General features: G+C 32.5%; 2 protein-coding genes across 2 annotated transcripts; both read right to left on the reverse strand.

Moving 5' to 3' along the window:
* Positions 1 to 192: 192 nt before the first annotated feature.
* Positions 193 to 6,168, reverse strand: LOC129315387 (protein NARROW LEAF 1). Its single transcript, XM_054959035.1, is given in 7 exon segments — positions 193 to 436; positions 439 to 801; positions 1,379 to 1,879; positions 1,970 to 2,210; positions 3,822 to 3,965; positions 4,102 to 4,607; positions 5,940 to 6,168. Coding segments are annotated over 6 exon segments (1,818 nt in total). The 5' UTR covers positions 4,597 to 4,607; positions 5,940 to 6,168; the 3' UTR covers positions 193 to 362.
* A 4,296-nt stretch (positions 6,169 to 10,464) lies between these two features.
* Positions 10,465 to 11,214, reverse strand: LOC129316896 (auxin-responsive protein SAUR76). Its single transcript, XM_054961297.1, has one exon. It carries the CDS (start codon positions 11,104 to 11,106, stop codon positions 10,699 to 10,701), a length of 408 nt encoding a protein of 135 aa, XP_054817272.1. The 5' UTR covers positions 11,107 to 11,214; the 3' UTR covers positions 10,465 to 10,698.
* Positions 11,215 to 14,188: the final 2,974 nt, after the last annotated feature.

Consider the following 14,188-nt stretch of genomic DNA (forward strand, 5'->3'; position numbering starts at 1 on the left):
CATCACTGAAGCTAGTTTTATGAAGACCAAGTCACCAACGGCGTACCGAAGTACCCAGGAAACCTAAGATTCAAAATTATTTGTCTTCCTCTAAAATATTTTAGCTTTACCAATGAATTTGCGGCATATGTTAAAAGTCTAAAACTGGCATAACATTATAATACAACCATTTTGGGAATAAAGAAGACCTCATTACGGGAAAAATCATAATAATAATCCAACTAATTCACTTATAAAATTTAGTTGACACTTGACTTCAAGACTTCAGCATTAATTGCTCGCAGCTTGAACAGCGAGCTAAGAAGTGTAAATATAATATTACAGTTGTCATATGGATCACTAGGTCTCAAAATCACTAAACCTCACTGAGGTTCCTCAATACTGGTTGAAGCTTCAGAGCGCTTTCTCTTAGCTTCATGATCCCCCAGCTGCAGCAAACGCATAAATCCTCGTCACAGCCGTTCCTCAACAAAGATAAATTCTTGGTGGCAGCTCTATCCACTGCATCATTATTGTGTAGCGGCGACCGCCCAGTGAAACTCGGGATAAATTGATGTTCTATGCTTGGACCTCCTACATTGATTCCATCTTCTACTTGGAATTCAGTCTTTATGTCGATTGACGGTTTCATTTCTTGGCTGCTTGGTTCAACTCCTAGAGGGATGGACTGAATTTGAAGACCAAGTGGCTCAAATTTGTCTTCAGTCTTATCCTTAGTGAGGATGCCATCAGGAGTTGAGGAGTCCCCAACAGTGGAGCCAATTGCTGTGGCCGAGGCTGCTCTTTGTTCTTGCACTGCCACTACAGGCAAAAAGAGATTCAGGTTCTATCACTTGAGATTGTTGTAGTTAGAAGTTTCCTTCACTAAATCACTCCTTGTATAGTAATCTAGGAGTACACTTAATTTGGTTCCTAAACTACAAGAATCATTAAGCTTCAGTGCTTGAAAATTAAGGAATAATTTGCGATGAATTTATCATCTTTTAAGACTAACTCGTGCACTCTATTTTTTGTGGATCAAAGCCGAACAAGCCTCATTGGTAATAGACAAGATTACTTATTTACTCGAAAATTTAGTAATTGGATAGGTTTTATACAAAAAAGAACAAACCCAGTTATATGATACCCAATTTCAAGGTATAATTACCAAAGCAAACCCGATGCCCTCAATTATTATTCAAATAATTTCAGAGTTCAGACTATTATATACCAGCAATTTTTTTATGGGCATTTTCTAAGCTCCATAATAATTCAGATACCTTTTGCATGCGTGATAAGTGAAAATCAGACTGCCCAACAAAAGGTTCTGATTCTGTGGATTGAGAACGAGCAAATATAAAAAATCAAACAACAAATAAAGGAAGAAAAAATGACAAACCTCTCAGCCCTTCATCTGTTGTTATGAGATCAAGTTCAAGGAGATTGAGAAGACGGCCGAGATCAACCCCACTGGTCCAATTTTCTGGAGGCTGGCCAACTTTTAGTTTGAGGCGGCCTCTGTTGGCAGTTCCTCCCCAAATGATCCCAACTGGTTGGGGCTTTCCACCATTTTCGCCTTTTAACATGATAAGACTTCCACTGTCTCCTTCAAGGTCAAAAGTTTGTTGGTTTTCACCCACTACAAGAAGATCAGTAAAGAAGCATATTCCTTTCTCATCATTGTACTCAAGGGCATATGCCAAGACAGTTCCTCTAGTCAAGCCAGAACTTCTTCCAACCTTCACCACTTGTTTTCCAATAAGGCTACTAATTGGAGACTGCAGGTCAATAATTTTCACATCACCAATATCTCGAACACCTTTCACGGAAGTAGTGACAGTGGACATGTCAAAGTCATCAGAAAAAGGAATAAATGCCCCATCAGCTCTCACAAAAGTCTCTGCAAGAGAACCACATCATGATGAGGATGTGTAGGAAGCAAAACCCATTTGGTATTAATAAATCTTTGATGCTCCTAAATCTTTGTTACCTGGATTTACTCCAGCAAATATTCCATACCATAGCTCATCTGTTATGAACGAAGTTGCTCTCTCCACAGCACCAAGGTAAACCCCAGGTCCCAATGTGGGTGGCAGAGGGTGAAACATCTTTTGATTGGGGTAATCAAGGTCAACTGCAACATGCCGATTTGTGAGAAAGCCAACTTGCCGATGGCCAGTTTGGCTTCTAACTATGGCACCCAAAGTCCCATAAGTCTCCTGGCTTGCCACCTGGACAAAGAAAGTAAAAGGTTAGATATCCAACAAATCCATCAAACAGAGATGCTTTATGACTGGCATTGATCTCTGAAATTAGTAACTCAACTATTCTTCAGAGACTAGATTGCTATTCTCACATGAAGGCATGCTGGATCAAACTGGTACAGGCATTTACTGTTTTTCATAGGTAAATCTTTAAAAGATCCAATTCGAACTTCATAAGATGCTCACAATCGGTCTTAATATTATATCCTAATCATTGCATTTTAGATGGTACAACAGCTGAGCTCCAAAGCGAGTGACTGATGTTGTGGAAGCCCAGATTACCCATTAGAGGACATTCTAAAATGGAAATGGAACACTGATCTTCTTCACATTACAATAACAGCTCCAATATCAGTATGCCACTTCAGAGTATCATGGTATGTCTCAGATGTTTAATATTGGGGACGCACAAATTTTATCCAGCATCTCTATCTCAGATTCGGCCACCATGAAAAATCTTGATATCATTTAAAATAAGTAAATGATTTGCATGACCTTTCAATCATTAAAAAGTGGGCCTTAAAGTAAAGAGAGACAGCTTCAAGTATCAATATTCACAAGTGTGTGCTTCCTAAGAATTCAACATCCAGCAAATGCTTCGATAACATTCTCTTAAACCCAAACTTGAATAACAACAAAGCAACATCTGTTAAGAGTGCTTCTGGACTTGAGATTACTGCCAACAGGTCCCCCCCCTAAATAATAAGCTCACGAACAAACTCGAGCATATGAGATTTAAACAAACCTTGGCAATAACCAAAATAAATAAATAAATACACTTAACACTTCTCCAGTTATCTTATCCATTTCCAGTTGTTTCAGACTGCAGAGCATAAATGAATCAAGAGAGATGATATTTGATAGAAAGAAATTTTTTTATTGGTGCTACTGTTCAGGGCAGGAAACATTTGAAACCTTGCAGCTTGGTTGGAAAACTAATCTGAACGATATTGTATTTTACTTTCAATTTTCTTAACTTACTACTTACTCAGAAGTTGATTCATTACTGAACGCATATAAACTCCAAGGCCTGAGTGGGTCCAAGTGGCATTGTTGTAATTATCTACTGATAATCCACGTGATAGTAGGGAGTGTACAAGAATGCAGTCCCTTAGATCTGTTTTGCAGGTTCTCTAGAAGTGCTAAGATCTTTCTTTAAGGTTGACATCATTGTGCAAAATAAAAGGGGTCATCATATGGCTCCAACAGGTAGAAAATAAGAGTACGAATAAAAGATGTTAGGAATCTATGATATACTATGCTTGAACTTCTAAGAATTACGGCCTGAGAAAACTTACAATACTTTCTTAAGTTAGACTCAATCTTAAATCTCAGGTGGCAGGACTTTTCTAGCTGATAATCAGCATCATTGCCAAGATAAATGAAACTTGAAATAGAAAAGTAACACACAACTTGAGAGGTAGAAAGTTGCAAATTATAAATCTAAAGAATTCTTTCTTTATCACAAATTGGCAATATTAATTGAACCCAGTGTTAATCATTCACATCTATACTGGAATACTCCTAGCACAAGTAACCTTGTCAAAGAAGATGATAATTAAGGGAGCATGGAAACACCTGAGAACCTGAACCAATGTATGGATCACCCCCCCGCAAATCATCAACAATCTCTGTATATAGTTGTTCTTTAGGAGATGGCTCAGGTGCACCAAAATACGAGAACTCCACCACATCTACATCACACCATACTCCTCCAGGTCCCTGGTTGAAATGTTAAACATTTAGTTTAAATGCAGCACAAGGCAGAAGAAATCACCAGCTTACCAACTAGCCATAATTAAAAGATATGATTGAAATCAATGAGTTTGGGAGATCCAGAATAAACATCTTAGAGAACCTCAAGAGCAGTAGGCAGACACTGAATTGGGCTGAGCCATTGCTTGTGAACTTTCCTAGAAACAAACACTAGAATGGCAGGAATATCAGTTAATTCACCCTGCCGAATGCGAAAACCAATTGCTGTACCAAGGCTGTAACAACGCAATATCTTGCTGTGGAATGCTCTGATAGTCATAAGTTCAAGCAATGTGGTTGCTTGTTGCCCCTTTGGCAACTGACCAAGGTTGTCAGGTAGCACCCCCTTCTGTAGATTTAAAAAATAGTTTGCTCTCTCTTCAGCAGCATCATTCAAGCGACTAGACGTAGGCCATGAGAAGTAAGCAGCACTGCTTTCACAGTGCTGTCCAGCTGAAGCAAAGGGTTGAAGTGCTGGGGGACTCAGCGAAGGCAAATTAGAATGACTGCAACAAGTTCTTTCGAGATCCAAGGCTGATTCTTCTGATGGAGTTGAACCAGAAGAACGGATCCTAATGTTAAATCTGGAGCGCTCCATCTTTCTTTAACCTAAAATTATAGATTACTTTAGTAAAATGGGGCTAATAGAATTCTAAACTGTGAGAGAAGACCAGAAAAAATAGAATTCCTAACTTAGTTCAAACGAAAGTGAACTGCAGGTTAATTTTAAGACAGAAAAATTAACAGCCACAAATGACTTAATAGATTACTAACATAAATTAAAAGAGGAAATGAATTCAGGAGATTCTGCACTGACGATTACATTTTCTATTTCCAAGTGGAAGTTGTTTAGAAACAAAAAGGGATCTCCTCTCAATCAAACGGGCAAAAAGGAAAAGATTAAAAAAAAATCAAATCAAATTGAAATATATATTTTTGGGGCCAAAATCAAATTGAAATGTTCAATATCAAGGCACACAATGCATCTTGGTTTTATAATAACGGAGGAAAACAAAAGGGCGAAGAAAGTAACAAGCATTTGGCAGGGAACAATTATGATGCTTCCCACTCGAATAAGAAAACACTTTTTCAAGCATTACTTTGCACAGCAACTATTCATGCCATTAAACAAGTAAGAAAATGGAAATATTTGGGACCCGATAGGGTCACCATAAGATAAACGAATAATACCTCACTCATCGTGCCACCCGAAAAAAATGAGGGACATAAAGGAAACTGAGACTGATTCTGACATCAACAGCTTTCGATTCCCAGATTCAAGCAAATACAAATTTCAAATTCTACAATATGTCTGGAACAGCACGGTAACTATCAAAAGCTAAGGTAAATTTTAGGCATCTTATTTTCTCTTAATAAAATCATTTCACCCACCAACAACAGGGCAATAAAAAGTAACTGATAAATATCCATAAACAAGATTTAAGTTCCAGAAATCCTATTTTCGCAAGGAAAAATATTTCAGTTTCAAATTATTTGCTACTCCAATGAAAATTTCAGCACTTGGATAGTTGGATCTTTCAGAAAAACTTTTCCCCGACATATTTTTATCAGAAAAGATTATAACAAACAACTCTACCAAAATATTATCCCTTTTCGCAATTAACAAGAGAGATTTCATTTCCTCCGGTAGACAAGCTAAGGTCCTTGAAGCACCGAAGGCATGTGACTTTGTTTCTGGGGAAAAAATTAATATGGGTACACTCAGGCTTACAATCGAACGTTAAAAGGACAATAAACAAGATGCGTCCGTATAAACACTGAAAAAGTGACCCAACACATCAAATAGACAAATACACCAAGAAAATGAAAGCCCAGAACACGTATAGCATAATCATCACTAAAGACTACCATTCCAAGCTCGAAGGATAGGGGGAAGGAAAGAAAGAGAAGTAAAAGACCAAAAATGAAGGTGAAACTCACAGTGTCACTGATCGGCGGAGGGGAAGGTGGAGTATGAATCAAAACACTTTCATTGACAAAAGCAGTATATCAAAACGCCGAATTGGAGTGAGAATCTACAATAAAGTTGCAGAATTGGGGGATTGCGTTGTACGGGGGAAAATGATGAATGGTGATTCAATCCCATGATGAAAAGGTGCAAGGCTTGAGGGGCATAGAAACGTGGTAAAGTTGAGGGCGAGTGAGTGTGTTGGAAATTGTTTTTTGTTGTGTGTTTCGAAAAAGGCGCTTCAACGGGAGCTTCAATTTCTTTGTAATATTTTTATGGATAAAGTAATAAATTTAGTTTTTAATTATTTTTTAACGTCTAATAATTTAAATTATTAAATAATATAAAATAAATTACGAATTTTAAAAAATAAAATATGAGTAACTCGTTATTAACTTTAACTAATAGATATTATGTGAGGTTCACAATGACATATGACACAGTACGGGCACAACATATCAACATGATAAAAGTACAAATTTAGTCATGAACTATTTTTTAAGAAACACTGGATAGTCTATACTATAAAAAAAACTATCTAACACTTTTCCCTTAATTTTGACTAAATACTTTTTATTTTCATACTTACAAAGCCCATAAAGCATTAATCTCTCCAATATTCTTACCTTCGTGTTCAATCTCAGCTTGAAAGGAAGAGATTCAAAGAGTTTTTATCTAAAAACATTTACAAATATGACATAACAAAGTAAAAAAAATAATTCATGATTAAATTAAGCTAGAATCAAGCTTCTCTCAACGTAGTAAAACTAAACTTCTACTTCATTGGCATCATCCTTATTAAAGGTGGGAATATAGGACAACCCATTTTTCTCTGAGTTAAAAAAATTCCAACCCAACCCAACCCTTGAGAGTCACCAACCCACCTATTTATTTTTAATTTATTTTTATAATTTTTAAAAAATACACCTAATTTTAATTTGATATTCTTTCATGATTTATTCTAAATATATCAAAATGTTAATTTATAATGTTACAGAATTTTCTCCTTTAAAAAAAATATGGGTTAAAGGGATTAACCTTAACCCGTCAGGATTAACCCATATAGTTTAAGGGTTATATATTCCAAGCCAAAACAACCCATTTTTATGTTGATCAATTTTTTCCAAACCCAACTTGACCCGTATAATCGATTATTCAAGCCAACCTATATAACACAGCCCATATTACTAACTCTAGTTCTTGTAAATGTCTTCAGATAAAAACTTATTGAACCTCTTTTTTTGGAACTTATATTGAGAATGAAGTCAAGAAGATTGGAAAGATTAATATTTTGTGGGCCTTATAAGTATGAAAATAAACGGTGTTTAGTTAAAATTGAAAAAAAAGTATTGGATGGTCCTTTTTTATAACATAGGCTACCTAGTGTTCCTCAAAAAATAATTCATAATTAAATTTGTACTTTAATCGTGATGGCGTATCATGCCACGTGTCATTATAAGCCCACATAACATTCGTTAGTTGAAATTAACGGCGAGCTACTGATATTCTATTTTTAAAAGTTCGTGATTTATTTTGCACCATCTGATAGTTTAAGCTATCAAATGTTCCTCAAAAAATAATTAGTAGCTAAATTTACTACTTTGTCCTATTTTGATTCTAGATATATGTTATTTAAAGGAAAATGATTGCCGTCGAAAAATATTAATTATAATTAAGGGTAAATGGTTTTAGAAATTAAAAAAAAAATCAAGACCAACATTTTCTTTCTTTTATAAATTCACGTTATATTTAAAAAATATGTATGGGAGAATTTTAATTAAGAACTATGAATGAGACTTAATTACTAGTGGGTTCTAAAAAATTCTGAAACTTCAGTTCAATCTAAAAATTTAAATATAAATAATTTTAATGGTGAATAAATTAAAATATCCTTCATTTATTATGTAAAATTATTATTTGTTAATTTTACTATTTCATTTGTTAATTTACTTATACGAGTTATAAATTACATGAATTAACATGTTAATAATTATACAAAACTTGACATTGGTTATTCAATCACAAATCACAATATCAATTGTTAAATTACTAAATAATTAAATTTACTTATTAATTTACTAATATCAGTTATATATTACTGACATGTATTCTAATTTAAAACTGACATTAGTAAATTATTAATAAGTAAAATTAACAAATTAACTATTGATGTTAGGGTTTATCTAGCAAACAAATATAATTTCCAACTCATATTGATAAATTAATAAATAAAGTAAAAAAAATTAGCAACTAACAATTGAACATAACAAATGGACAGTAATTTGATCTTTTCACCAATAAAATTATTTATATTTTAACCTTTCAGACTGAATTGAAGTTTCAAAATTTTTTAGGACTCACTAGTAATTAATTATCATCCATGATCAATCATTGAAATTATCCCAAAATATATACTTTAGAACCAGTTTGGTTGCCTGAAATAATAGAAATGAAATGAAATGAAAAAAAAATCAAAACAAAAATAATTACAATTTGTTTGTTTTCTGTTTCTTAAAAAACAATATTTTTTATTTTTAAAAATTAAAAAACTTGTTTGCTTAAGTATTTTAATCTTAATAATTTTTAATTTTTATTTTTATTTTTTAAAATAAAAAACAAAAACATCTTAAGTTGTTTTTTTTTCTTGTTTTCAAAATACATTATACCTAATTATTGAAAACTATAGTCACCTTGATCAATCACTATCGTAAGCCACTACTATTAACTATTAATGGCTATTGTTATCAATCAATTTTTTAAGTTTAAAACTGTTTTTAAATTAACACAATTAAACATATTTTTTATTTTGTTTAAATCATTTTGTTTCTCATGAAAAACATAATAAAATTTAATATTATAAATGTGAGAATTACCACAATCTTCACAAGCCTTCTAAATCATGACTTTCTAAACTTCATGTATTAAATTACTCTTTCCCTCATAAACCTATCTCCTTCATGTTTCAATCATTTTATTTGTGCCTTTATTATTTTTAAATCACTATATTCTCATATTTTCTAACAACCAAACATGCCCTTGTTTCTATCCATAAAAATTTCTTAATTTTCATTTCCATGTTAAACCATTCGCTTGTATTGTATATTTAAATAATTTGTCATTGACTTCATTCGGCGATCCTAATCAGTTGGTTGATGATAGAGCGTAGATAATAGGGTTTTCAACGCCATTGAGAATCTCAAGTTGCCAAACATTTAGATTGAATTCTTGCAAGAAACATAATATAATTTCTTAAGATCTCTAGGTACAGTTCATCTAAATTTTCTTTAATTTAAAATTTTATTTCACCTAAAATTTATCTAGCTAGCTGTTTGGTTTGATTTTGGGCGGAGTCAAACACTATTATTGTGACACGTATATTCTCATAATGCAGAAAAATATTCCAATTCTAATTAATGAGTATTTGATTAGCAAGTTTTGATCAAGTTCTGGCTTAATACTATCATAAATATAAATATAAATATATACAGGATTACAAGCATGTACTTCTTCTTCTCGTTCTTCTTCTTCTAATGCATAACACACAATTACAAGTATGTGCAAAAACACAATTACCTTTTTTTTTTTTAACACATAACACACACAGATACTTTACTTTTATGATGAGAGCCCCGTCAACCTGAATTATTTCAATTTAACATAAAAGTATTCACGTTATATTTAGTTACTTCTTTACACATATATCCTGCAATGAGGATCTGGATCCTCTCTCTTTTTTTTTCCTTTTTTTTTCTTTTTCTTCTCCCCATCCTATCATTTTCCTTGGATTAAAAATTTAACAATCAAGATTTAATGTTTTATAAAACTATTATAATGAAAATAAATAAAAATATAATGTCAACGGTTCACAACTGCGGACTATAATTAAAATAAATAAATGAATTTGATTGAATCTTATCTGTTGAATTTTTAACTTAAGGGTGAGGATGGGATGAGGAAAATAAAATGACATAAAGGATGATGAGATGATCCAAATCCCTGTTACTAGATTCATCACATAGCACTCTTAATGCGATAAAGTTTATTACATTACTGCTAAAGATCTTGTTGCTTTCTCTAAAAATAGAAAACTTTTACCGGTGCTTGCAAAATATCAATATCTAAATATTATATCAATATCAATAATTTATAACAAATCTTACTGCTCACAAGTAATTGAATGTAAGAGCATTACTCATTTTTCAATCTCTAAACAAACACAATGATAAAACAATAGCAACAAGTTTTATCTTACTGGGTATAGTCAATAACACAAATACAATTAAGGCTAATGTATTTAATTCAATACCAAGACATCAATATCAACATAAAATTTAAACCATGTGACATATCACACCATCCATTATTCATAACTCATAAATAATGCTGTTCATTTTTCAGACTCTGTAGATTAGACAAGGAAGGACCAATTAATCAAAAGGGGACGAAAAGTGGATGGCCACGATGAACTAAAACTACAGTTATATACTAAATGTCCAGTAGATCAATTTGATGGAATTCGTCAAGCTTTTGAAAGTTAGAACAGAGATCAGCTGTGTTGAACTTCTTAATGGATGAAGTTATTGTATTTATAACAGTAATAATAACAAAAATAAGAAAACTAAAACTAAAAAAAAAAAAAACAGAAAGAGGCTTAGCCATTAATACAGAACTTGCAAGATGCAGATACAGCCTAAAATCATTACGGTAGGATTTTCTTCTTCTGCTTCTTCTTCAAAACACATAGAGCTCAGCCAGTTCCTCCAATGACTCAGACCCAATAAGCTTAGGATCTGCATGTTCAAGCATCCACAACAAATGATCAAACAGAACCACCTCACAGTTCACCACCATTATTCCTCTCCCATGGCTTCCCTCCTCTGTACTCTTGGACTTGTCCATTAGAGCGTTCATAAGAGGATGATTCAAGTACTTGGAGCTTATCACATACCTTTTCCTTGTGCTTCCAACATATATAGTCTCACATTCTTGTCCTTCTCCTCCACCTCCTCCTACTTCTGATTTTCTTCCCCACGTGTCTTCTTTAGCAGATTTGGACCTCAGGCTGCTGTATGAGGAAGATCTTGCTATCTTCGTTGACAGGCTCCTGCATTTTCTGAGAATCAGATTGATCTTCTTCATGGGTTTTGTTTTGAAGTCAGATTCAGAGAGAGAGAGAGAGAGAGAGAGAGAGAGATGAATGTTACAAAAAGAAGAGAGGACAGAGAAGCTTGAAACACACTCAGAAAAGGATAGTAATGGAGCTTTTAAAGGAGGGTGAGACTGTGAGAGAGTGATGGAGGGAAGAGGTTTGGTGCTGTGTCGTTGTTCTCCAGTGATATAAGTGTGGGGTCAATTTGTGACCAAACATTTCCTAGTGATATAAACAACTCATCTTTTAATTTATCCTTTCAGATATTATTATGTGCAAAGACTAACATATGAAAAATAAACAATAATAAATCAAATTAATCATTGCTTCATCGATTCAGTTCTATTTTATTTCTATTATTTATGAACGAATAGATCAAGTCTCTTGCAAATAATTATGTGAATCTGTTAAATACAAATTTAACTATATATATATATATTTGATTGTTCACTCATCTTTTTTTTTTTTTACATAGTAAGGATTTATTGTTAATTTTTGTCATTATTATGAGTTCACAATAATCATACAATCTTTTTTTTTTAATAAAAGTTTGTTAATGATCTGTTAAATTATTATGGAGCCGGATTTAGTTTGGTGATAAAAAAGTTGTTGAACTCAACATAACATTTTAATTAAGTTTGGTTAACTATTAAATTTTGTTGAAGCCTGCCATGAAAAGTCCTTTAAAATATTATTCAAATCAAGAATATGCCTTCTCTTTAATCTTAATTTGTAATGCATGCCTACTTCGCTAATCAATAAAAAACCATACAGAAAAAGAATATTATTTACTTCCTTTTTATTTGGTTTTCTAGATCCAGGACTTAGTACAATGTCCTCATTCTTACTATCTAGATCTAAAAGAGTATCGTATGCATGCACATCTAATATAAAATCTATGTAATTTTGAATCATTCAAGAATCATAAAATTGTACAAATCACTTTAAATTTCGAGAAAAACTTGTATGAAAGCCAATATAAAAATATACTCAACACCAATGATACTCTAGTCGAATAGGGGGAAATCGATTCTCTTCAAATATCATTATTCGATCAAGTATGTTAAGAATTCGGATATTATAGAAAAAATTTATGTTAAATAGTTTACCTCAATTTAATCTAACAATGATCGAATCTGATCAAATACTATATGTACGATAATTAATTATATTAAGAAAATCCCTCCCCCACATCTTAAAATGTAATTTAGCAATAGAGACAAATAGACAGAAAGTAAAGCTTGTTGTCACTGATGACTAAAGAGGCAAAGCCATATCCCGAAGTACAGAGCCCATGGTTCTCTCTGCAGTACACCCAAGTGGGTATGGATGAGTCTCCATTTGCCCCCTCAAATAGAGTCCCACAATTAATGCTTGCAAAAGGAAAAGCCTCAAGAAATTTGAGTTTTATGGGAAAATACTCAGAACTTGAGGCAATAAATGTAAAAGATTCTTTGTGTAACATATCAAGTTTTCTAGGGTTTACTTTATCTAGCAGGACTGTGATCATGTGATTATACCAAGTGTTCAAGTTCGTGCACAAAATCAGAACATTTTTTAGAACATGAGTCAAGCTTGTGCATCTTATTTGTTTTCCCCTCTCAATTTAGGAACGGGCAATTAGTAATAATTAAAGACAAGAGTTGATCTTTTGGTGTTATTACAGTCTGACAGTGTCATTTTCATTTTGTGGGCAAGTCTTAACTTTGTCGTAGCTACCGTTTGGCAAGGCAAAGAAGCTCCGCATACAATCTCTTATCACTTTCATGGTTGACTTCAATTTTATCGTTTTGCATTAAGGAATTCAATTGGTGGGTCATAAAATTAGAATGATCAAAGATTATAAGATTTTCTTGATGAGGAGAACTATAACTATACAACAAATAACATTTACATTTGGTTAAAAAAAAAACATTTACATATTTTTTGTCCTAATTTATAAGACATTTTTTAAAATGATTCATTATTTTATTGTATAAAGCTAAAGTTGAAAAACGGGTGAGCCTGGCCCCACTCAAGCCCTTAAAATTAGTTTTCTTAAAATATCTCATTTTTTAAAGCTCGACCCTTATATAAAAGGCTTAAGACCAGGCCCATAAGCACTTATTATTATTTTTTATTTTTTAAAATTAAAATTTTTAATTATAATATTTCATATATTTTTAAAAAATATAAATTATGATGTTTAAAATTTTAAAATAAATAATAAAAATTTTAATTTTAAAGTATAAACATATATTCTAAAATTTTAATTCAATTGAGTCTATTTTTTCAGAGCTTATCAGTGTCGGGCTTGAAAGTTCAATTTTCTTAAAAAATATCATTTTTTTAAGCCTGAACCCTTATAAAAATAGACTTAAATGGGTGGCCTTCTAGGCCCGACCTTTTCCCAAATCTATATAAAACACCATGATAAAAATAAAATGTTATTAATTATACTTGCTCTAATATTACATTTTCCTCGTTATTATATTTTCTCTCCCTATTTAATGTTTCACAACTAAAGTTATATCAAATAAAGAATATTTTTAAAAATTTATATTTTTATTTTTTTAAAATGTCAGATATGCTTAATTAACTTTATTGATATATATAATTTCATTAAAAAGATATCTCATAAATTGAGACAGAAAGAGTATTTTATAGCATTAAATCTGCAACCTTCCTTTTGCAAGAAGGACTTTCATGCAAGTATGGTAAGCCTATCACTAGAGGTTAAATTGATAAAAAACATTATTAATTTTTGGGGTTATTAATACTGATATTAATGTCACATTTACATGCTTAGTTGCAATTAATTTAAGAGATTGGAGGGAGGTTCCCAGTATGAAGCACAAGATGGCCCACAGGTATGGGAAGAGGTGGACTGTGACGGGGTCTGGGGGCTTCGTCCCAAGTAAGAAATAAAAACAGTGTGCGGGGAACGAACATTATGTTTCACGCCCATCACGTTTTGTTCTTTCACATTCATCTCTCTGTTCCCTCGTATCCTCGCATTATGGCCAAATTGCATCCACTTGACCTGTGTCGCAACAAATTCATCCTAATTATCACCTTTCACTCCACGTGCGT

The sequence above is a fragment of the Prosopis cineraria genome, unplaced genomic scaffold (assembly GCF_029017545.1).
Source record: "Prosopis cineraria cultivar Desert tree isolate PC_DT_omini unplaced genomic scaffold, ASM2901754v1 PC7, whole genome shotgun sequence".
In the NCBI taxonomy this organism is placed as follows: domain Eukaryota; kingdom Viridiplantae; phylum Streptophyta; class Magnoliopsida; order Fabales; family Fabaceae; genus Prosopis; species Prosopis cineraria.

What these genes read in the sequence shown, in the direction of transcription:
- LOC129316896 (XM_054961297.1), bottom strand. Translation starts at nt 11,106, where the DNA reads ATGAAGAAGATCAATCTGATTCTCAGAAAATGCAGGAGCCTGTCAACG.